This window comes from Mercurialis annua, linkage group LG2 (assembly GCF_937616625.2).
Source record: "Mercurialis annua linkage group LG2, ddMerAnnu1.2, whole genome shotgun sequence".
Taxonomy (NCBI): Eukaryota; Viridiplantae; Streptophyta; class Magnoliopsida; order Malpighiales; family Euphorbiaceae; genus Mercurialis; species Mercurialis annua.
The window spans coordinates 43702576-43727909 of NC_065571.1; the positions used below are offsets into that span (position 1 = coordinate 43702576).

Genomic DNA, 25334 nt, shown 5'->3' on the forward strand with positions numbered 1-25334 from the left:
CGTGTTAAAATTGCAACACACGCAAAAATTTATGGGTTTTTAGCGATAAAGCCAAAATTAATTAAAAAGATACTCTATTTCATTTAGAACAAAGGATCACTTTACCCCCTAAATTTGGCATGAAGTATCAAAAACGTCTAAATTGGCAAAAAGTGATCACTTTATCCTGAACTTGGTAAAATCGGGTAAAAAAAAAAACCCTCCCCACTCTCGCACAAAAGAGTGAAATACACTTTCTAATTTTCAAGGTGGTTTTTTTTTTCTCCAAGGTGGTTTTTAATAGTATAAGGTTTAAAATGATCCCTTTTTTATATTTTAAATTAATACCTAATAATTAAAAAAACAATTTAATCCCTTTAATTTAAAACTTTATATAACAAATTAACCCTCAAATCTTATATACATAACAAATTAACCCCTAAAATTTATATTTTTAACAAAAAAGAATTCTTAGAATTTTTCCTGCCACCATTTTTTATGGCAACCCCACGGCTGTTCCTCACGGATTCGTAAGATTTGTTCTTCACGATTCGTGAAGAACATCTCCATGTTCTTGAAGAAGAACATTTCTTCGTTAAAAACAGCTTCTCAAGCGAGGTGCGTGAGGAGCAAATTTGCTCAGAGGGAACTGTTGCTCCTCGCCTCCGAGGAGCAACAACCTCTTTTTCCGCGAGGAGTCCTCCTCGCTAGAATTTTTTTTAAAATTGAACTTTTTTGGAAAAGATTCAAAAAAAAAGCTCATGATTAATTAAAGTGTAATTATGGTTAATTAGTGTTTAAATATAATTAGTTAGAGTAAATTATAAGTAATTAGAAATCCACTCTCCAATTAAGATGCCACGTCAGCATAAGAATGTTTTTGAGCCGGTTTTGTTAAATTTAGGGTAAATCCGGTTTTTTCAATTTGGACGTTTTTGATATTTTGTACCAAGTTGAGGGGGTAAAGTGATCCTTTGTTCATTTCTTTATGATTGGGGAGGAGGACCATGCTAAAAATATACAAGTGTAGGAACCTAAAAATATATTTTGCCTAAATCTTCTCTGGTAACAGTATCCTAAAACCCTAATCGAAACTCCATAGTTTCAGACAATAAGCACAGCCTCATGTTGAACACAACCCAACACGATCGTCCGAAGTAGTTTTGTATTAAGAAAAGACAGAAGGAATACCGCCGCTATAGTGTGAGGTCTGTTTCCGCAATTTAGTTTGTGGCGGTTTCAAGTTCTTCGGACGAACCGTACGAGCAATCTCACGTACGGTTCCGGAAACCCTACCGGCGATTTCTGTCTTCCGGAGAGCCAGAAATCAGTCTCTAAAACTCTAAAAAGTCTATCTTTGTTAGTTTTGTTTATGAAAAGGGTTAATATCTCAGATGAAATAGTTGCCAAATTGTTTGATTTACGTTTTTAAATATACATTTTTCTTCAATTTAATTGGCTTCCTACGAGGTTCGAATTTCATACTTAACAGTCTTAAATAAAGACCATTGTAGTACCAATTGAGCTGCAGGCATCAGTGGGATAAGAATTTGGCGGTGTGCTATTGTTTGATATAAGGGAAGAAACAAAAATGTCGGTCTATGTAGCAAAGACCCTTCATTTATTCAATGTTTCCCGTTTCGGAAATGTGTCGGACACTAGATGTTTCGGACACAAAACCTCACTTTTTACGTAGAAAACCTTAAAATAACACCGTTTTTCCGTCTCTATGTCCAAGTGTCCCGTTTCTCCATGTCGTGTCCTGTTTTGTTTATCCGTGTCGTGTCCATCCTACCTAGATGTCAGATTTTGAATTGAGAGAGAAAGACGGTAGCTTTATTATTTTGTATTTTTTGAGAGGTTTTCTTTTGCCCCCATGTTTGGCAGTTCATTCATTTTAAATATAACTATTTGATCATGTTATTTAGATTATGTTTTTCATTATGTTTGTTCTCTATGTATATTTTTTGATTTCTAGTACTTTTTTTTAGATATTAAACCTGTTTATTCTCTTTTCTGATCTTCATTTGTCTCTCTTGGCTGTGTGATAGATTGTAATTAAATGATGGCTGCTCGGGCTTCAAGGAGGTTATTGAGAGACTTTTTGTATAAAAAAGGGACTGTTTCGGGTTATGTTGTTGGTGGGAGATGCTTCTCTTCTGTCCCAGAACGTCTTCCTAAAATACCTCACTTCTCTAGAAAAGTATTTTCTTCTTCTCTACCTATGTATACATTTGTATTTCTTAATTAGTTGGTCTAACTCTCAAGGTGAAATTTCTGTTTAATTTAAATTGTAGGGTAGGCTGCTGTCGGGAGCCACCATTGGACTTATTATTGCTGGAGGAGCCTATGTCAGTACCATGGATGAAGCATCTTTCTGGTATATCATTAAAATCCCTGATTAGTATGTAAAGGCTCCTTTTGTGTAGCTTGATGATGTTTCCGGTTTTGCTTATGCAAGTGATAGAAATAATACATAAGGCAAAAAACATTAGCAAGTTAACCAAATAGAGGCTTGCTCTGTTAACCTTCTAGCGTGTTGATTTCAGTCACTTTTTTCTAGTTCGAGTCGTAGTTCATGTGTTTTGTAGTGTTATCTGAAGCTTATCCTAGATTACATGGTAATTCTGATACCTCGACATAAACTTATTCTGCATCAGCTATTAATTGCAGCGGCTGGCTATTCAATGCAACAAAACTTGTGAACCCTTTTTTTGCCCTCCTAGATGCTGAGGATGCTCATAAACTTGCTGTATCAGCTGCTGCTCGCGGTTGGGTTCCAAGGGAGAAGAGGCCAGACCCATCAATTTTAGAATTAGAGGTGTGGGGAAGGAAGTTCTCCAACCCTTTAGGTCTTGCTGCTGGATTTGATAAAAATGCTGAAGCTGTTGAAGGCTTGCTTGGTATGGGTTTTGGCTTTGTAGAGGTTGGTTCTGTCACTCCTGTTCCACAAGAGGGTAATCCAAAGCCACGCATTTTCAGATTGCGTGAGCAAAGGTGAGATTCATTCAGCCTCTTGTTTTTCTTGTGCCTAATTGCTAAGAATATTTGTAATTTTTGAATATTTGGTATGTAGAATGCTAGAGTGATGTTTACCATTTGAAATCTCTAGAAGTGTTATAGCACTTATTTATACGATTTTCTGATCCTTTATGCCAGTGCAATTATCAACCAATTTTCTGATCCTTTTTGCCAGTGCAATTATCAACCGATGTGGCTTTAATAGCGAAGGCATTGTTGCTGTTGCAAAGCGTTTGGGTACTCAACATGGAAAGAGAAAGTTAGCCGAAACTTCAAGCACTTCAACTTCTCCAAGCGAAGACATCAAACATGGAGGTAAAGCTGGTCCTGGCATTCTTGGGGTAAATCTTGGAAAGAACAAGACAAGTGAGGATGCTGCGGCAGATTATGTTCAAGGGGTTCATACATTATCTCAGTATGCTGACTACCTGGTAATTGCTTTCTTTTTCTTATGTCCTTTTAAGCATTTTTTGAGCAGTGTCCACTTTTTTCTTTTCCTTTTCTTCATTCTATGAAACTTTCTTCACGCTTGTGAGTGCTATTTTCAATAATTTCTGTAGGGGATCTGGAACCCTACCTGCAACTGCAGCCACTTAACTCAACTTCTCTCGGAAGACACTTCAATTTTCATAAAAATATATCTAAAGCAAGAAGTTATACATATACCACGAGTTGTATAGCCTATTTATGTGCCCAAAGTTGATGATTGACTCAATTTTTTGTCTTTGAAATGTAATTCATAAATCTCAGCATGTGCATATTGTTTTGATTACAAAAGATCCTACACGAGGCAAATTTTTATTTTTGAAGTCCATAATAATGGAAAGAAGTTCTGATCTTGAAACAATTGATCATTGATAATTTTATTTAGGTAGGATGTTCATGAAAGATACTTTATTTTGTGATTAGAGCTAGGTCTGATATATAAATTTCATGAAACTAGGCTCACATATGCATCCCTTGTTTATTTTCATATGTGTACTGGTAATCAGGCAGATAAAAAACATTCTTCTACTAGCCTTGTGTGCTAGTAGGACCTAGTGCTATCAAGAAAACCATGCATAAGACTAGGCTTGTAGTTAGCATTGCTTCATACAAAGATGAAGATTCCAAATTATAGTTGCTACATTGCTATAATTCTAATAAGAGTGAAAAATTGAATAAAGCACTTGAATTTTCTTGTTTCCTGGAATGCTATTAAATACAGTATTCAGATGCTCGAAGAAAAAAACATTCTTTTATTTGACTTGTGTACTAATTAGGGTTTCAACAAGAAAAAGGAACTCAATTTTAAGGCCTAAAATGGTAGTCCAACAGTTTAATTCCTGGAATCTGACACCTGCAGCTGTTTGAATTAAATAGCTTCAAATCCAAAAAAGGTGACAATAAGGTGCAAAGCCTCAACCTGTCTAGGACCATTTTTATTTACTTCATTTTTCATCCTTCTTTCCTGAAGCTTCTTGTTGATTGCATAGAATTCTCAATCCATCATAGCTAGGTCAAATTACAGATGAATTTGTAAGCTTTTAGTGCCATTTGGATATCTCTGACTGTCTCAAGATGCATTGAACTTCTTTCTTTGTTGGATATGTGATTGTAGCTATCATCTTCTATTGTGTCTTTTTATTTACCAGTGTTCCGAGACCTAGTTCTTTCCAATATTTTGTTCTGCGTGCGCTTACTTGAATTATGTTTTGTTTGTACTATGCTGACATTGTATACTTTCCTCCTCTTATAGGTTATTAATGTTTCATCGCCCAATACTCCTGGGTTGCGAATGCTTCAGGGGAGAAAACAATTAAAGGATCTTGTGAAAAAGGTATGAAGAAATAAGATATAGGGTGAACTTTTTGTTTTTATATAATTTCTTTTATGGTCTGATGCTGATTTAAGACTTTTGCTTGCATTTAGGTGGTAAACTTATTATTTTCTTTATGATTATTTTATGGTCTGGTGCTGAATCAAGTTCTTGGCCTTTTCTTTTCGTTTAGGTTCAAGCTGCTCGTGATGAAATGCAGTGGGGTGAGGAGGGCCCACCTCCTATGCTTGTAAAGATTGCTCCTGACTTGTCAAAGGAAGACCTTGAAGACATTGCAGCGGTATGTAAATGCTCTTAATTTTTATATGTCATCATATACTTTCACATATTGATTTCTTATACATGCTCCTTCTGATTATAGGTTGCCCTTGCTTTGCGATTGGATGGACTGGTAGGTTTTCTTCTCATTGAAAAACCAGACATGTTTTGTCTAGCTTTAAATATTGACATTCCAAACTTGAGAATTTTGGTTGTTTCTTAAATCTGATAATATATTCTGGTTAGTATTTCTAGATTATTTATGCTGCATGCTGATATTATTAATGTTAATAGATAATTCTCTAATACATTTCATATTTACTCTGATTAGTTGCTTCATCTGTTGAAATATTTTATTCCTTTAACTGGACATCTCCTACTGTTTCAGATGAAATGGATGTAAATTTTCCCTTACTTTAGCGTAACTGTCTAATGTAGTCAATGAGAAGAAGGGCTTTAGTGCCAATGTGGATATTAATTGTTGGCACTGACATTCTACTTTGGTATTATCATTGGATTCACTTTAATAAATTTAAGCTGTCTGGGGATGTGTTAAATTGCTGGTTCCACCCAATTGTGAACATAGAAGCACCGATATGTTATTCCAAGTAAGATTTATGTCATGTCAGCACCTTTGAGATATCTGAACTTCACTCTAGGTCTGAGCATGAGACTTGGAGATCCTGAGTCATATTGAAATCTTGAGCCAAAAATCTCCATTGAATAGAGATTGTTTTTTGATTTGGTTCATGATCTCATGTGTTATCCAAACCAAGAACCGCACCAAACCAAAACTAGAATCAATTTTCATTGATTTTAAGTTTAATTTTATATAACATAATATGTGTATCATTATTTGCATATCACTTATTGAATTTATAATGAAATCAACAGTCAACTGATATTTTTAATTAAATACAAATCACTATTTAAAATTTAGAAGAATTTATTTACTTAAGTATGTATATATAATATATTTACATAAGTATATATTACAAAGTATTATTATACAAGTGTATATTACATCTAATTAATCATTATTCTAATGAATATAATTGAATATGTATTTATACTTATGTAAAAACACAAACACAAACACACACATATAATTTTTCATAAATTTATGTGAAGTTCACTTTATGCTGAAAAAGAAATTGCATCTGATTATGTCAATAGTGTATTTTCTATTGATGAACTCAAAATGCTGGTGTTTTGTATAATTTCACTATGTCATATAGGTTTAGTAATTGCAAATTAAGGACTATTGGATTGAATTTTTTCTAAGTAATTTTGATTTGCTTGGTCTTGGATAGATTATATCAAATACAACTATATCAAGGCCGGATTCTGTAAGCAAGTGCCCTGCGGCCAAGGAAACTGGCGGTTTAAGTGGCAAACCTCTATTCAACCTGTCTACAGACATCTTGAAAGAGATGTATATTCTGACAAGGGTATATGTCATTTTTTTGTACATTTTTTTGTTTCTTTATTTAGTCAATCTCTTATGCATCAAGCATTGGTAATTTGCAATGATCACCATTTTGGGATCCAAATGGGGATTTTTCTTAGGAGGCGTCACCAAGAAATCGGAATGTTATAGTCAAAAAATTGTTGTCTGTAATGCTCTGATATTTTATGCTTAGAGTCGCTAGAGCCTGTCTATAGTGCACCATGGGGAAGTACATTATTTCTGTGATGTTATGGGTTATATCTTTTCAAATGTCAAAATTGTTGTCTGATTCCTACTGTTATGGAGGGGTCAAAGAATCTTCCTCGCTATTTTCTCTTCTTATGAACTACTATCTACACTTACTGCACAATGCTTAATGTTATTAAATAGTCAAAGGATCCCTGTCACTTCTATATAGATACTCCAAGATTTTGTTTACAAACATGCAGAAACATATAGGCACTCGCACATTCATTCATCTAGAAATGGATGCCTTGACACACAATATTTTCCATCCAATTGTCCGTTTGATCCCTCTTTCTCTGCTGTGATTGCTGAACCGTAAACATATGAAGTAGTAGGTGGCACACTCAATTTTGTAGAATTGTTTTGTAAATTTATGTACTATGGATTTGGACAGACGCGAAGAGAAAAAGAAAAGATCTTAGAAAAGAAACAAATTGAACTCAGTCATTGCCAATGAATTTCATACTTCATTCTGTACATCAATAGTTGAGTGTGCCATGCTACTTCTAATTTTAAAGCCTTTGAGAGATTTGCTTTTTGTTTTATGTGAAAGATGATGCATTGTCTTATCAATAGAATATTTTTTGAACATTGTCAATAGAATGTTTGGGCACTTCTGTTTTTTCTTGGAATGCATGGATTGTTTGTATACGGTTTTTCCCTCTTTATGTATAGTTTTTCTTTAATATTGAGTAATTCCTGATAGCTTGAATGTTTCTTATCAGGGAAAGATTCCTTTAATAGCTTGTGGGGGTGTAAGCAGGTATGACCTTTATAGTGTACATCTCTTCCAGTGTCACCTGGCTGTGAACATGGATTGGTATAAGCTTTGTGTTTTCATTTGTCAATCTTATTTATTTCCATTAATACAGCGGCGCTGATGCATACACGAAAATTCGAGCTGGAGCTACTCTTGTTCAGATTTATACTGCATTTGCCTATGGAGGGCCTGCCCTAATTCCTCAAATAAAGGTAGTATACTATCATGCTTTTATAAAATTGGGCCAAAAGGAATTTTGCGAGAAAAAAAATGAGAATTTAAGGGTGACATGAAATTCTAACTATCTTCTAGCTGAAAGTGCATTTGCATTTACTACTATTTAAATTGTTGTGTCGTGGCTCAGGCCAATAGCCATGATTTGTGGACGGAGGAGTTTATGTTGAGAAAAAAAGAAATGGAAATCTATTACATGTTCGACTTCTCACCATTCAAAGTTGAGATCAATTCCGGTTGATGACATACATTGTCGACCGTATTCTCCAAAATTAGGATTTCTAGTCCTTGACCCAAAATGTTATAGACATAATTGTTGATTAGGTATGAAAATCGATAAAAGGGAAAAGGAAAACGAAGTAGTTGTGTTTAATTTTGTGAATGTGATGCAGGCCGACTTGGCGGAATGCTTAGAAAGAGACGGCTTCAAGTCCGTTAAAGAAGCAGTTGGTGCAGATTATAGATAAAATCACGTTCGTATCTATGCCTTCAGAAAATAAGAGAAGATAAACATCTATGCACAGGGAATTCACCACACCAAAAAGGTTCCGGAGATGTCTTAATTTTATTATTAAAGCAATACATGTTGCTTGGTTACAACAAATTTGCTGTTGATATCTTTTTACAGTTGATCTGCTTTTGGCCAAAGTGGAGAACATTTTTGAAACGGTCAGTTAGAAAATTGATAGCAAATTAGCAATGCAATGCCTAATTTATTTTTTAGGTGTCGGTCTAAAAATGGGTGAAGTTGAAAGTAGTGATGGATAGGGCTTTTATATCAATTACATTCAATTTTCTTTCAGTAAGATCTTGGTTAGTATAATTTCAGTTTATTTAGTTTATTTTCGGTATTTTAAATTTTTAGTATATCATTTAGTTAAATTTAAGTTTATAAATAGTTTATTTTAGGTTTACAATAATTTATTTACGTTTACATTTAGTTTACTTTCAATAAAATCTTAGCTAGTTTACTATCAAATTGATTTTCACTTTCTAAGTTTATTTTTGGTATTGTATTTAATAAATTATTTTAGTAAGACCAAGTTTATTTTAGATTAATAATAGCTTTACTAATTATCGGATAATTATACAACGTAACGGTTGCGTCTTATCATTTGTGCAACCAACCAATGAGGCATTAGCCATATGCAAATATTTAATGGTAAAAAAATAAATAATAATTAAAGATAATCTATCGCAAATGCTCATTGACTTGTCATAAAAATGACGTGCTACAACTGTTGCATGAGATAAACACTCCTAATTATCATAAAAAATAATCGCTTTACTGAGTATTTTATGTTAGTTTATTTTAAATTAACAATTATTCTATTTTTGATTTACATTCAGTTTACTTTTACTTTATATTTAGCTTCTTTTTATAATTATACTTAAATTCAATTTCATAAACTTACAAATCTTATACACATTTATATACACTACTGAAGCGTGCATATATATTATATATAACAAAAATAAATAAGAACAAACAGTTGATTGGTAGAAGAACACATGATACTACAAGATCACAAGTTTGAAACCTATTAGAAGCAAACCTATTTATTTTTCAGAGTCATTAATTCTAAAAATTCTCTCTCTAGAAAAATCCTCTCCCTTCTCTCTAAAACACCCAAATAAAAAACCATAGTTTTGAGGAGGTGGTTTTGGCCTTTGGCCGGAAAACCACCTCCTCCATCCGTTTGCTTTCTCTTTTTAGTGATTTTTAGTGATTTTTAGTGATTGTTGAATAAAGAAGATCCTTTTATTATAGATGGATGAAGAACCATAGTTTGAAGGTGGTTTTGGTGGTCGGAAAACCACCTTCTCATTTTAACTAGTGGTTTTATTCAAAAATCTATTAATGAAACTTTTCTTCTCTTTTTCTTTAGTCGATTTTGACGGATCTTTACTCGAATCATAAAAGTTTAAAACTTTTTTGATCGGATCTTAATCCTCAACTTGAAAAATAAAGTCTTTATGGTTGCTTCTTTCTAATATTTTTTTAGTGTTGTGTTTGTGTTTTATTATATCTAATTTGTGGATTCATGTTGAAGATAAGGCTTGAAGTTTCACGGATAGAGCGACCTCAAGATCGTATTTTTAACGTTGGAACCATAAATGTATTGGGTGACCCATTTGGTGGTTTGAAAAGCCCTAATCGATGACTGTATTTACAGCTGTATTTACAGCACTCATCATTATTGTAGAATAGTTCTTTCAATCTGTTGAAGAACCGTTCATTTATTGTATTTTCATTATTATTAATGGAAATTTAGCCTATGACATAAAAAAAAAAAAACTATTAGAAGCAAAACAATATTTCAATAAATTATTTTAAAGTCCGACCACCAGGGGGCTGAAAATCAAATTGTAATATTACTGGCTTGACTTGTGTGTTTGGGAGCATAAGAGTTTTAGGTGATTTTGATATATCAATTGTTGTTCCTAGCTCAAGTCATATGGGTTTAGGAATGTTCCCTATTATTAACAACCAAATCATTTAATTAAAAGCAAATTATTTTAAAATCTTTCACATTTGTCATAATTTACAGTTTAGTACTTTGATATAGTATCTCAATTTTAATTTTGTAAATTATAAGACTCTTCTATTAGTTCTGTTAATAATTTGAAATTTACTTTTAAACGATTTGATACCTCAGTTTCAATTATATAAACGATTTGGTACCTTAATTTCAATTATGTAAGTGATTTGGTACCTCATTTTTAAACGATTTGGTACCTCAGTTTCAATTATGTAAGCGATTTGATACCTCATTTTTAAACGATTTGGTACTTCACATTTTATTTCGTTAACGATTTACTACCTATATTTAACAGAAGGGTCTTATAGTTTACAAAATTAAAATTGTGGTACCAAATCGTTTGATTTTCAAATAAGAAGTATCAAACTGTGAATTATGACAAACATGAGGAGGCTTATTGTAATTTGCTCTTTAATTCACCATTAAATTGATTGTCAAGTGCTGATTGGTTGATTTAACAGCTTGTGTCTAAAGTCAGCAAAGAGATTTTTTTTATCTAATCTCTTTATTAGAGATAGATCTATTTTATGTTAATTGTTAGTGAAAACTAGCAGAAATTGATTAATATTATTATGCATTTTTTTAAACGGAAGAACTACAACCTAAGAGAATCGAGTCGAACCTTCGACCTCATGCAACAAGGAAGGATTTAGCTAATAGGCCAAGCTTTCAAGTGCCAGCAAAGGGACTTGATAATTCCGGTTTTTACATAGATCTTTAGGCGAGTAGCTGCACAAGAAACAGAATAAGCTCAAAGGGTTTCAGGTTTGGTTTGCCTAAAACTGCCCTGATGCTTAAGTCAGATATCGATCAACATCTAGTAATTTAAGTATTATGATAAGAAAAGATACACCTTATTTCCTTTATCTTTGGGTTCTATATAGACATGGTAGTCCCTCCTAAATAATAGGCTAACTTCTTAGGCAATGAAAAATGACTCCTTATATGTATGTAGGCTTAGTTGACGAGTTAATGGAGATCTTATTAACTTCCGATCTCTATTAACTCGCTTAAGGTAGAAGATTTATTAAATCGGTAATAGTACTAACCGTGCGTAGTTCATTTAATTTGGTCTTTTGTGACATTCAACTTTTATAGTTGTACAATCGACCATAATCTCTAAAGTCTATGGATTAGTTTGATTTTTAGATTTTTACCTGCAATTTGTTTTATCTTTTATGAATTATTTGCAGTTATTACAATTTAATCTACAGGTTTTGTCATAAATTTTCATCTAATTCCTGAAATTATTCAAATGATCTAACTAGCCCGTCTATTTTCAAAAAAAAAGAAAAAAAACTAGCTCGTCATCGGATTATATTTTTTTTTGAAAATCAGATCTTAATAGCATATATACACTCAAAAAATCATATATACACTCAAAAAATGTATCTGCAATTTTATACATACAATTATTTATACTTATTTTATGGATAAAATATATATTTGGATTCTTATGTTATGATGTCTTTTTTCTTTTTTGTCACCATTAAATACGCAAACTTTTAATTTCGTAGACATTAAGTTCTTATATTACACAAATAAAATGTACGTATTTGCAAATGTGATAAAAAATTGTTTATTTTATTATTTTAATTTTCATAAATTAGATCTATGTACTTTTATTTTTGAATGAAGTAAATCTCTCGATGCATTTTTTTCTATCTTTATTTTATTTTTGTCTATTTAATTGACTTTTATAGTATTTTTAGGGCTAATTTTTTTAGTACCAAATTTTTACAGATTTTGTCAGTTATATACAAATCTTTTAAAATTGGTAGGATTAGTCTATTTTGAGATATTAAGAATCTTTTCTATCCATTTTTTGAATCGAACCCTAAGTTATTACATGCAAAATTACTCCAAATGGCTAATAAAAGGTTTCGAATAATTCAAAATAGTTATTTTTTTTTTATTTTGAAAGACTTGACTATAACTCCGTGAACATGTGGTATGAAAAAAAATTAGCCTTCTTTTTTATGATTTACAGACCTATTGCTACAAAATTAGAAGGAGAAAATTGCACAAAACACTCCCTTTTCTAATTTATTTGCAATGAATACCTCAATTTTAAAAGTTTATTTTTTTACCTCATTTTTCTATTGTTTTTAGTTGTACTCCCAACTAAATTTAATTTATTTGTATCTTTACTCTCCTTTCTATACACACATGCACACCTCATTTTTCTTTTCTTTTTCTCTCTCTTTCTTTTCTCTCTCTTTCTTTTCTCTTTCCTCTTCCTCCTCCTTCTCCTTCATCTTCGTCTTTTTCTTCTGCTCTTCTTCTGCAACTTTTTCTTTTCATTTTCTTCCATTGAATTTCTTAGCAAATTCTATTTAAATTTCCTATAATTTATTTAATATATTCGATTTATAACACAAACAATCAGAGATCTGAAACAAATAAGAAATCAAAGATGAAAAAATCAATCGTGTTCGTCTCAGAGAATTTGAAGTAACGGAATATTACGCCATCGTCAACGTCATATCCTCTTATTCTGGATCTTCTTCTTCCTCTTTCTATTTTTTTAGGTATTAATTTTTTGTTCATACGTTTGAAACTATTGTAAACTGTTTGAAACTGTTTTTAAGAAATCGTTTTAAATTATTTGTTTGAAACCTTTATAAACTGTTGAAAACTGTTTTATAACTAATTTAATTTTTTTTTATGCAATGTTTGAAACTGTTTTAAAAATCCGTTTGAATCTGGTTGAAACCTTTGTAAACTGTTTAAAACTTTTGTAAACTGTTTTTGAAATTTTTGTAAGCTATTAGAAAATGTTCTATTTTTAACTGTTTGAAACCTTTATAAATTGTTTAAACATTTTTAAACTATTTTAAACTGTATTTAGATCAAAGTTGCAAATTTTATTTTATGAAACTGTTTGAAACACTTGTAAACTGTTTGAAATTTTTGTAAACTGTTTGAAACTGTTTTTTTTAAACTGTTTGAAACGCTTGTAAACTGTTTGAGACCTTTGTAAACTGTTTGAAGCTGTTTTTTAAAACTGTTTGAAACGCTTGTAAACTATTTTGAAACCATTGTATAAACGTTTTTTTAAATGATAATAAAACTGAGCTTTAGAATTTTTTTGAAACCGTTTGAAAATGCATTTGAAACTGTTTGAAACCGTTTTTAATAGATTTTTAATGTGACTAAATAAATTAATAATTTACAGTTTTTTGTTTTTGGATAAATTTATGATCGTTGGATTTGAATTCGATGTGAAATTTGAATCGATTTCATTACGAATTAAAAATTCGAGCGGATCGAAAACTAAAGTTGAAACTCATAAAAAAGTGATGTTAGAATTAGAAAATCAATCTATTTAATTGATATGAATTGAAAAATTTGATTTATTTATTGAATTATTAGCTGTTTTGTTTGGATGAACTGAAACAATAAGAAGAAAAAGAAAAGAAGAAGAAGAAGAAGAAATCCAAAGCGGCAGAGTATAAAAATAATAGAGGAGAGTAAAAAAATAAAGATGAAACACGCTGGAGTACAAAAAGAAAGTTGAGAAATTATGGTTAAGAAATACTAATATTTTTCTTTTTTAGGTATTCTCCTAATTAACCCAATTAGAAGTGTATTGATTTATTGTATATAAATTTTAGTGGATGGATCCAAAAAAATGATGTTATAAAGACATAAATGTGTGTTTTGTTATTTTATAAATAAATCTTAAATTGACATAATTACTAATAAAAATAAAAAAATTAATGAAAAAGTTATTTTTAATATAAATTCTATAAATTATATATGTTTTTTTAATTTAACCGCGAATTTTAAAATATCTCAATTGTATGCAGTAAGTTGTATTTTTTTCTCAATTCGATACACAAGGTCATAATATGTTGACGTGACTATCAAAAACGACTTCAACCTCAGTAAAATTACATACATGAATGAGTGTCACGTCAGTATATATATCGAATTGAGAAAAAAACATTGACACGTTTTAAAATTCGCTATTAAATTGAAAAAAAATATGATGTTATTTTTTAAAAAATCAATTATGTTAAAATATTTACGGAATCTCAATAGATAAATATTATTTAATATTTCTAATTAACAATCAATCTAAAATTTATTATTTAATATTAAAAATTAATTAATATAATACATTAATTTCGAGAGAGTACTGAAAAAAGAGTGTGTGTGTGTGACTACTGGATTCTGGAAACATCCAGAGAAAAAGGGAGAAATCTATTAACTTCCTTCTTCTTCTTCATAAACACCAAATTTGATAAATAAAAACTACAATTCTAATTAATTTCCCCTCCCTCAATCGAAAATTTATTCTTCTCCGTTTGAACTTCAAAAATCAAGAAATTATTTGTAAATGGCAGCTGCGGCATTTAACAACTCGGGTTTTCCGATGACTAGTAGAATGAAGAGAAAAGAATTAACAGACGATGATTTCTGCGATTTCTCTCTGTCTTCTCCTGCTCGCAAGATTCGCCGACTGGTAAATTATCTAATCCCTAATTTCTTTGTTCTTTTCAATTTTGTATCAAATCCTGTTGGTTCTACTTTGAATTCTTGTTTTATTAATATGTTCTGTTATAGGATATGGTGGATTTACCTCCGATAATAGAAGAAGTAGAAGAGGCTGCTGCTGCTACAACCAGCGGCGGCTCTGGCTCCGGTGGCTCAGGGTGGAATAGTGATGAAGAGAGAGCATTAGTAGTGTATAAGCCTGCTGTTAATACCCAACAAATGTTGCTCCATCGCTCTCCTGCTTCTAATTATTATATTGGCTCTGATTTCATATCTGGATTTAAGAGTAAGTTGCTATTTCTATCTTTTTCGAACTTCTCATTTTATTCTATAGATTTTTTTTTCGTTATTTAATTTATTATAGTTTGTAATTAAGCTTCAATGATCCTTGCTTGTTTTATACTTGTAGGAATTCGTCTGTTATAACTAATTGATCAGTTGTAATTTATTTATTTTTAATATAGGGAAAAAAACCTAGTAAGGACATATTTTCGAGTTCTAGTTTAGCCGTTGCTAAGAGTTAAATTCGAGGAAAGAGCTGATTATTTGGTAAATACTTCAAGAAGAAGTGCAGGGGCATCCGATATTACCTAATAGAGCACCTGTTAGGCTGTGCTTTTTCTGTTTACTTGTCTAATAATTTCACCTGTATATATAAATATCGTAGTGTGAGGAACCGGAACTAGTGAACATGCCTATAGACGATACCTAGAACTTGCTATCCGTTGAGGGGATTCTGGAAATGCATTTGAAACTCTAAAATTCTATAATAATGTAAAAAACTTGTAAAATTTATTTAGTCTGCTGGGCGTTTCTTATTTCGGATTTTAGTTTCTTGCTACATAGAGCATCATCATTTATGATATGATTTTTATGAACATGAGAGTTTAGTCTATAGAAATGTGATAGTAACAAGTAACTGGATATGCATCTCAATAATTTATGCTGGTAAGTTGATGTGTATTATAGTTGTGATTCTGTGAATGGTATCTAAATGCATTGTTTTATCTGGGCAGATCATTTTATGAGGCCGAGTGGCAGCAGTGTTACGATAAAATCACTCGAGGAGGAGGAAGAAGAAGAATCAACAAGTAATGCAAGAAGCAACATGGCGGTTGTTCCATGGGTTCCTTCTAAGGTTAATGTTGCGGATGCCGCTGAAGCAGATGCGATGGAGTCCGAAGAGGACGGAGTAGCAACAATGGACATTGAAGAGAACCAAGGTGGAGAGGGATATGATTTCGGCAAAGGATTCCCACAATGGCAGCAACAACATTGCTTCGTACCAAATCTGCCTTACAACACTTCCACTCCTATTTCATGGTTCCAATGATGTATATTGATGATAAGTAGTCGTAGTTCAGTAGATAGTTGTGAGAAGCAATGTGCATTTTCTTGTTTGGTTTTTATGGGGTTTTTCTTCAGAGCTTGTGCTGTTTGCTCTTGGATTCCTCCGTCCATGTTGTTGTGGATATTGTAAGGCATCTTATAATTCAAGTCGCTTTAGTTTTTTGCACTCTGTATTCGGGAATTTTCATCCCAATAGTGATACTCTTTATAATAGAGAGTATTTTTTTGCAAGAATATAATTTTTAGTTTTAGTCTAATAGACTCTTCAATTCATAATTTTTTATTTTATTTTATTTTTATATATATTAAATAATGTTGATTTATTAATTAATTTATTTTATTATTTTAAATCTGGGAAATAAGATAGAATTATATTTTTAAAAGTAAAAATCATCAAAATTATTTTAGAGTTTAATTTTTTTTTTTGATAAGATTTGAAGTAGAGTGAATTTGACTCACAAGAGTTAAATCCACTTTTTCTCTAAATTTTAAATATAGAAAATCTATTGGAATTTATATTTTGCATTAAATTTTTTAAATTAATTTTTTTATATTTTTAAAGAATGTATTGGAGATGCTCTAAGAGAATATAAATTTACCTTATAAAATAAATTGATGCCATCCAATTCTACATATTACTTGTTTGGAGAGATTTTTGGGTATACTTAATCTATTACGTCATTTGTGAACTAGTCAATTACATTATGTCATGTCATTAAAATAGTGGCGCTATCGTAATTTTATTTACTATTCATTTATACTTTTAAATAATAATATTATAATTGTGCTATTAATTTTAATGACGTGTCATAAATGATAGGTTTAGTTCACGAATGATGTGATGTAGTGAATCTACCTAAAAATTTATCTTCGTTTGGTTGGAGGTAAGGGAGTAAGGAAAGTTTATAACTTTCCGGAAAGTAGTAAGTTTTCTTACTTGTTTCAACTTATACGTGTTGCTTTTCGAAAAGTTAGCAATTTGACTACGGAAGTGACTTCCCTACTCAAACCTAAATAAGTAGAACTTTTCTACTCCCTCCGGTCCATAATATTTGTCGCATTTGAAGATTTTTTTGCGTCCATAATATTTGTTATAATATTAAGAGAGCATTTATTACTATTTTTTCATGTTTGCCCCCCATTAATTTATTGAAAAAATAAAATAAACAAATGAAAATAGTAGTCATAAATGTAAACAAATTTCAATGTAGGATTAACTTAGTAAAAGTGTTTACAAATTAATTCTTGTGCCAAAGTATTATGGACCAGAGGGAGTAGTTAACTTGACAGAAAATACAACTATATCGCTACATTTAATTAGCCTAATTAGTTATTAAGAATAACGGTTTTTTTACATTTTAATTAATTAAAATCAAAATACAACTTCTCGGGAAGTTAGTAAGTAGATCAAGTAAAACAATTATCAATTTTCTTTCTACTAACTTCCCCGGAAATATATTTTTCGAGAAATATACATTTACGAACCAAGTGAAGTCTCAGATTAATTGATATAATTATATTCTATAATAAAAGAATATATCCAAATGTTATAATTTTTGAACTATTAGGTATTTTAGTTACGATCAATCCTTTAATATTTTTTTTGACTATTAGAATAATCTTTCATTAATATCTAGTTGCAAGTATAAAAATTTAAAAAGAATATAACTGTTTCTAATAACATGACATATAACACGAATTAAAGCCTTATTTATAGATCGTCTTATAAAATAAAAATAAAAATTACATAATTGTTCTACTATCATAAGAATCCATTTTTTTCGTTTTCTAATAGAAGATTCACCAAAACTTCATAAAAAAGTGTTTACATCGGCCCAGAAAATTATGGGTCAGAGTATCATATGGGCTTATTAAGGGAATGGAGCCTAACTAAAAATCTTTTCAGATTAGCTTTTAATTTTTCATAAGAATTTTCAACTCATTAGGAGTATTCCTTTTTAAAAATATCAGTTAGAGTTAGATTAAGAAACTTGATTTTTGTAGCGCTATAAATAACTCAGACCTTTATTATTTTTATATCAATAAATCAATCAATCAAAAACCAAGCCCAGTGCTTTTATCCCGCAATCTCCAGATTTTTTTAATTTAAGAGTAGTTTCGATATTAATCTCGCCTGAGTTCCTTAACTCCCAGATTAATATTATTTAAATTACGTAGTTGAGTATTTTTAACCAAGAAAGCCCTGTGAATATCTTCACGAGTTTGTTAAAGCATCAAACCTCAAACCGATTCCAATTATAAATTCAAAAACTCGAGTCCGGATAATTTCCAGGCGAACAAAAAGCAACTAACAAACCTTTCGATATAAAAAAAAAACGAACCTATTAATATAGAAAGGACAACAAACTTTTAAAAAAAAAAGACAATCACCATGATAAAAAGTATCAAAATAAAAAAAGCAAAAAAAAAAACTAATATAATCTCTAAATAATTTCATCTTTCAGTCTTAAAAAGGTCTTGATTTATCTCTGATCTTTAATTCGATATATATTGATATGATGCGTCTCATCGATAATCTTACCAATAAAACAAAAAAGATGAAAAAGAAGTTGGTTATTTATTTTAGTCTATGTAAATAAAGCAATAAAAAAAGGAATGGCTACCGCCAACGGCAAGAATACACCATTACCGGCAGTCGAAGCGAAAAAAAAAACTCTTCATATTCAGCAAATTAATAATTTTAATAATCAATAAATTTTCAAAAAACCAACTTTAATATTAGGTCTTATGTATACAATAAATTAATAATTTTAACAATTAATAAATTTCTAATTTATTATATATATTAATTTTTAGAGAATCGACTGTATTATATATTTTTTTATATATGACATAATAAAATTTGATAATGAATTAATGAATAAAAATGTGCATATATATCAAATTAATGACGCCAATTATCAAAAACGATAATATTATGATAAATAAACAAACGATAATATTTTAATATTATAAATAATAATAATTTGAATTAGGCAAATAGTAAATAAATATTGGTCGATTATAACAATGTGTGCTCTAGGTGGAGAAGACTGTTCCCATGTGGTATGTTTCGATGTCAACATAAGCAGCTTGAATTCTAAAATTCAACTATTGTTTCGAATTATAAAAATATAAAAGTTAATGTTTAACATTATAAAAATTAAAATTTCAAATTAAATATTAAAATTATCCTAAAGTTTGTGATTTTTTGCACAATTAAACCTTAAATATATCATCAATTTTTCATTGATTAAATTATTTTTATCATATTTTCATTTATTAAATTTGACTATATTATTTTTAATTTATTATACTTAAACACGCCATTTTATTTTTTATTTATAACATCTAATTACATGATTTTTAATTTAATAATCATTATTTATTAAAAATTTAAAACCATTTTCTCTCTCTCATATAGAACAAATTATTCTTATACTCTCAAACATTAATCAATTATAATTAAAATTTTATTTAAATATTCAATCATATCTCTTATAAAATTCATATTTAATATTTTTAATTTAAATAATTTATAAATATTAAAATTAAAAATCCGAACTAATAGTTGAAGTTGGTTGACAAATGAAAGATAGAGGGTTTATTTGAGCCTTTTCCCATAAATTAAATGAATAGATTTAGTTGGGTTGGCTTCTGCTATCTAACGTATCTTCTTACCTCGGCAATCGCCCTTTGTTTTTCTTTTTCTCTCTCCAAGGTACAAAATTAAATTAAATAAGCGAATCACACACTGCCATTTGTGAAACCCGACTCTATTCCGGTTACGATCCGACGAGGCACGCTCCATTTTCAGCTCTTCTTCTATTAACTGTACATCTCTCTTTAACATTTTTCCATCCATTTTTCTATTAATTTCTAATTATTTTATCACTTTTGCATGTTTTTTTCAAAAAAATAGTTTTGGTTGCTTAGAGATTGGTGTTTTTATGTTTAATCTGATTTTTTGGAAGTATTTATGCAGTTTAATGATGTTTTTATGTTGTTTTAAATTAATTTAATGTTTTAAATGCTGAATATACTCTTCTGTTTTTGTTTCTAAAATAATCAGGAAAATCTTAGATCTTAATGTCTAGAATCTTAATATTTTCTTTTAAGGTTTTTGCACTTTTCCTTATGGAAAATTAGTTAATCAACTGTTTGTTTCAAAGATCATATAAGAGTTTTAATTAAGGGAAATATTGCGATTAATGCATTGCTGATGATTGCTTTCACTAATTTTGATAATATTAGAGTTTTTAGCTGTTTTTTTTTGTGATGATCAGGTTATGAGGCCGTTAATGAGAATATAGACCACCTCCTTTACACTCTCAAGTCAAAGCAGATTTAATTTAATTCTGGGTAAGTGTGACTCTCTTTTTCTTTCTTTGTTTTGCCCTTGTCAAATTATGTGTCCCTTTTATTATTTTTTGTAAAATTTGGTGTCATCTTCATTTTCAATGCGGGTTTTGGTTATGCTTTTAAGCTTCTAATAACATGCTTTTGCTGAATTTACTTTGGTTTTGATTTATATTGTTAAGTGTATGCAATTTACATGTTGATTCAGCTGAATGCTTCTCTCTATTCTTAGCCGCGCATTGCTTAAATTCTTGGTATTAGCAGATTTCATGCATGTAATACTTAGGTATCGTCCTATTGCTTCTTTTGTTTTTATCGTCTGGAACTGCATTTGTTTCGACAGCTTATTGAAACCGGATGCTATATTTTGTTTTATTGACAATAAGTGTTGCAATTTTTTTTCTTTTCAAAGAAAATTTTCATTTTCATGACAGTTGGTTGTTATGTTATTAGGCTGTTGAGATCTATCGAAATGCAGTCACATGCTGAAGGTGCTTCTTTTACTGTGAAAAAGGAAGTAAATGATTATACCGGTTCTAGTTTTTCTTATCAAGATAGCTCTCTTCAGAACCCTATTGAAGTTTCTTCTTCATCTGAGGAAGATGATTTGCATGACACAGAGGATATAAATGAGCAGTCTGTTGAAAATGCTTCAAAGCAGATCGTACTCTATGACCCTCTAGCCAATGGCAATGGTGACCTTGGAATAGTTCCTCAACCAATTCAGTACCAGCCTCGTTCATCTGTAAGGCGTCCAGGATTTCTCATGCCTTCCAGAGTCTTGCCATCTGTAGGGGCTTTTACTGTCCAGTGTGCCAGCTGTTTTAAATGGAGGCTTATCCCAACAAAGAATAAATATGAAGAAATACGTGAACATATTTTGGAGCAGCCATTTTATTGTGAAACAGCTCGAGAATGGCAACCTAATATATCATGTAATGATCCAGCAGACATTTCTCAAGATGGAAGCAGGCTATGGGCAATAGATAAGCCTAATATTGCACAGCCCCCTCGTGGGTGGCAACGACTGCTACGGATTAGAGGTCAAGGAAGTAGCAAATTTGCAGACGTGTATGTTGTATATTCCAATTTTTTTCTTTTGCATTTCTGATACTCAGGGTTATATTCTTTTTTTCATCTGCTTTCTCATGCATTGTAGTTTTTCACCATGAATAGTTCGATTTTATCATCTAATATATGCATGATCTAAACAGGGACAGATTTAGTGCTCCTTTAGTTGACTAGGATCATTAAACCCCTTTAGTGAGAGGCCTTTGTGTGCATGTTGTAGAGTATGCCTGTTGGATTGCAATGTGGTGAAAAATAGAGTTAAGAACCTCCCTCTTTTGGGGATTATTTACAAAGACCTGCTGCTGACATACTAGTGTTTTTTAAATGTTGATTAAGAAATTTTCCTTTTTGGAGATCTCAATGTTGATTTTCTAACAATGTTCTATATCGTTCTTATTCTGCTTCTTAAAAGTCCTGGAAGATCCCGTTTTGTGTTGTTGATTTTTCTAATGACTCGTTCTTGATAGGTAAGTGAATTTTTTGCTGTAAAGTCAGCACACATTTCCTTACATGATAATCTCCTCTCCCCTCTAACCTATTATGGGAGCATTATACTAAATCATGTTGTTCTTCTTGCGCCCTTCATAATAGTTCGTGTTTGATTTGCATAATTTCATAAGTATCAATTAGAAAAATAAATCTCTACTGCTATTATTCAATATGGATTATGGCTTCCATCTTGAGGAGGATTTTAGTAGGTAATGGACAAAGTTACTGTAGCATTGCACTAATAAGGTTAAACTTTTTCATGGAACCTCCTTTGCATATATGTAAACACGGGAAACCTTGTAGGAAGAATGTTGGGAAAGATTTTTTGGTCTACTACTTCATATTTTGCTATAAATTTTGCATTTTTTTCAGTTCCAATTCTCATCTTTGTTAATTAGTTCATTCAAAGTCGTTTTAATTGGTTTATTCAAAGTTCACTAAGTTGGAATTTTAACCTCTGTCTATGAAATGTTGGAACTATCATTACTATCATTAATAGGATATGAGAACCAATTCAGGAATCAGGGCTCTCCTTTATGTGGAAAAGGGAGGTAGAATTTCGTTTGCTATATGCATCCAGCAAAAGACGATGTTAAGGAAAAAATAATACAACAAAGGAGCTGATATCTAAATCTAACAAACATTGTAATTTCCTTTGTAAATTTTTTTCTTTTTTCCGGTTGCTCTAATTTTATTTAAATTTCCTTATATTGTCCTTATTACTCTTGCAATTTTTTTGGTCACTCAAGTATCTCTTTATGACTTACTCAGAGCTTTCATGTGAGGCTGTATCATGTTTTACATTTCTTTTCACTTGATCTTATTCTTGCTAGTCCATTGTAATGATGTTCTCATCATGCCATCTTCAATTTCCATGCATGTTTTAAAAAATTTCAGGTATTATCAAGCACCATCAGGCAAGAGATTTCGTTCGATGGTAGAGATCAGAAAGTACGCTACAATTATCAGTCATTCATTTTGATGTGTTTTCTTCATCACATTTTCTTGCCTGCATTTTCAGATGTTCTGTTGGTGATCTTCAAAATTTCTGATTTTGTAGGTTCTTGGATGATAATCCTGAATATGAGCGAGATGGTGTAACTCTCTCACAGTTTTCATTCCGAACCCCAAGGCCTTTGCAGGAAAATTATCTAAGAAAGCGTCCTCGTCCAACAGCTTCATGTGATAAAACAAGACCTTTTGAGCCCTGTGAAGGTATGTAAAATAATTCAACTGGATTGCTGACACAGTACAGACTATAGAGAATTAATTTATGTACCAATTGAAATCTGTTTTCAGCAGATTTTTCTATCTGTAGTAGCCCCAAAATATATTGTGATTTAGTAAGTAAAAAGGGGTTCAATATGTTTGGAAAATGGAATTTATAATAACTATCTATTTCTGTTTAAGCCTTATTGTCTTGTAGGCTTTTGTTTAAGCTTTAAGCTGTTTACCATTATGGGAAATGAGCTCCTAGAGTGGTCAAAATGTGGAAGGCCTAATATGTGTAACTCTATTCCTAGCATGGCTCAACCACATAACTAAACTTAGTACTTTGTGTATGACCTGTGGTTTAGACAACTTTTATCAAAGAAACTGGCCATTGTTTGATTATTAATGCTACACGTATTTGAATGTATGATATGACTGCATCTTGCTTGTTATATTTTCTGTGATCCTTTAACTGCATCTGAAGTCGTTGAAATGTGCCGTGAGATATTTCTTTTATTCCTTTTTTAAAGTTATTGGATTCAGGTGTTTCTTCTTAAGAGTGCTGACCTAGACATTAATTTTGGGTTTTGGTGTCAGAAGCCATCTATAAATAATTTTTTAATTGCTTTAGATATGAGCATTCATTTCTAGTTATTTGATCAGTGCATAATCATGTTTATTTATCTGTTTCCAGTTATGTTTATGAATTTTAAATTTGAGTTGTACTTTTAACAACAGCTGAGTTAAGGTCTTTGAATTTTTATCATTTCATATAGTCCAAAACTTTTGTCTCTTAGGGTAATCTGCATAATTCCTGAAGCTCTATTTCCGTTCAGTTAGTGGTACTTTTTTTATTCATTGAAGCCTCTTCACTAGGATTATCACATAATTAAGATGATTGATCTAACTTGCTTTAGCATACTGAAAAATTAGGCCATACATTGAGGGAAAAAAAAGTTAGACAGGCAGTTGTGATTCACTCAAGTAGTGGGTTTGTGTTTTTTTTTAACTTTAGATTATAAAACTACGTGTGTAATTTTTGAATTTTTTTTATTATGTGAAGTTTTTGCGTCTCGAAGCGCCTTTGCCTTTAATAACTATGCGTCTATGCCTATGAAGCAGTCCTGTATAGGAATTCTGATGGATTTGCATTCATACCATGCCCGTACACTCTATGTGATGATTAAGTCGGGATGAAATTTGCTAGCAGATTGGCTTGTTTTACTTAATGCGGCACAAAACTAACTGAAATCTGGCTATTTGGCTGCAGCAAATCCCATTGCATGGGTTGCTCCTGATGATTTTACAGATCTACAGCTTGGTAGACCCGCAGCATTCTCGCCTCCAACATCATTTCGGCCCCCTATTTTTGATCCGATTGATCTGCCAGCGAAGCAAGCAAGAAGGACACCTTGGTAAGCAGACATTTTGCAATATAATCAGTACAAATAGCAGTTAAAAGTGAGATTCTTTTTGGCCAAAATTTGTATTTTGTACGCATATTATGAATGCTTTATTATATACATTTTTGAACAAAGGCTTCTCATCAGCCTTTGTATAGAAGGGGCAACTTTATGTTGGAGGAATGTTTAGGCAACCCATATTTTTTGCTCATGTAGAATGTGAACTAATTATTTTCAATGAAATATAGTTATATATGTTTATTCCAGATTCCATTTTGCAATCTTAGCTTTTTGGTAATTACATTTTTATCGGCTGATCATGTTTAAAAATGTACTTACTGTCTTGTCTTTCTTTGATCATTAATTGTAACTTCTCTTATTGCAAATTATGAAATCATATATACCAGTCACCTGGTGATAAAGTGAGAAATATAAAACACCCAAATCAAAGGTCATTTGGTACCAAAAATTAATATCATAGGTTATTTGCTACCAAAATTTATATTATCGGTGATCATCTGATTCTAATTGAATTGAATTGAACTAAAATTTTAAATTAATTTAAAACAAAATTGATTTGATAATTCAAATCAATTCGACCATATCCACCCCCTACGTGAAGGTTTTCTTTCATAAA

General features: G+C 31.0%; 3 protein-coding genes across 6 annotated transcripts; all 3 read left to right on the forward strand.

The window, feature by feature from the left end:
- The first annotated feature begins 994 nt into the window (after positions 1-994).
- LOC126669570 (dihydroorotate dehydrogenase (quinone), mitochondrial) lies at positions 995-8609 on the forward strand. Of its 3 annotated transcripts, none has more exons than XM_050363072.1 (12): positions 995-1254; positions 2031-2182; positions 2277-2359; positions 2653-2976; positions 3176-3431; positions 4739-4819; positions 4992-5099; positions 5181-5210; positions 6391-6528; positions 7499-7536; positions 7646-7745; positions 8160-8609. In XM_050363072.1, the coding sequence occupies exons 2-12, from the start codon at positions 2042-2044 to the stop codon at positions 8232-8234; spliced, it is 1374 nt and encodes a 457-aa protein (XP_050219029.1). In that variant the 5' UTR covers positions 995-1254; positions 2031-2041; the 3' UTR covers positions 8235-8609. The 3 variants fall into 3 exon arrangements, with proteins under 3 accessions (XP_050219029.1, XP_050219031.1, XP_050219028.1); XM_050363074.1 differs by having other exon boundaries at positions 995-1187; positions 2640-2976; XM_050363071.1 differs by having other exon boundaries at positions 996-1187.
- Positions 8610-14457: 5848 nt separating this feature from the next.
- Positions 14458-16420, forward strand: LOC126666818 (uncharacterized). Its single transcript, XM_050359690.2, has 3 exons — positions 14458-14781; positions 14883-15099; positions 15830-16420. Exons 1-3 carry the CDS (start codon positions 14656-14658, stop codon positions 16144-16146), a joined length of 660 nt encoding a protein of 219 aa, XP_050215647.1. The 5' UTR covers positions 14458-14655; the 3' UTR covers positions 16147-16420.
- Positions 16421-19795: 3375 nt separating this feature from the next.
- On the forward strand, positions 19796-24963 carry LOC126669243 (methyl-CpG-binding domain-containing protein 2). 2 transcript variants are annotated; one of them, XM_050362659.2, is made up of 6 exons: positions 19796-19884; positions 20450-20525; positions 20976-21593; positions 22980-23033; positions 23143-23297; positions 24565-24963. In XM_050362659.2, the coding sequence occupies exons 3-6, from the start codon at positions 20995-20997 to the stop codon at positions 24711-24713; spliced, it is 957 nt and encodes a 318-aa protein (XP_050218616.1). In that variant the 5' UTR covers positions 19796-19884; positions 20450-20525; positions 20976-20994; the 3' UTR covers positions 24714-24963. The 2 variants fall into 2 exon arrangements, with proteins under 2 accessions (XP_050218616.1, XP_050218615.1); XM_050362658.2 differs by having other exon boundaries at positions 19828-19997.
- The last annotated feature ends 371 nt before the right edge of the window (positions 24964-25334 follow it).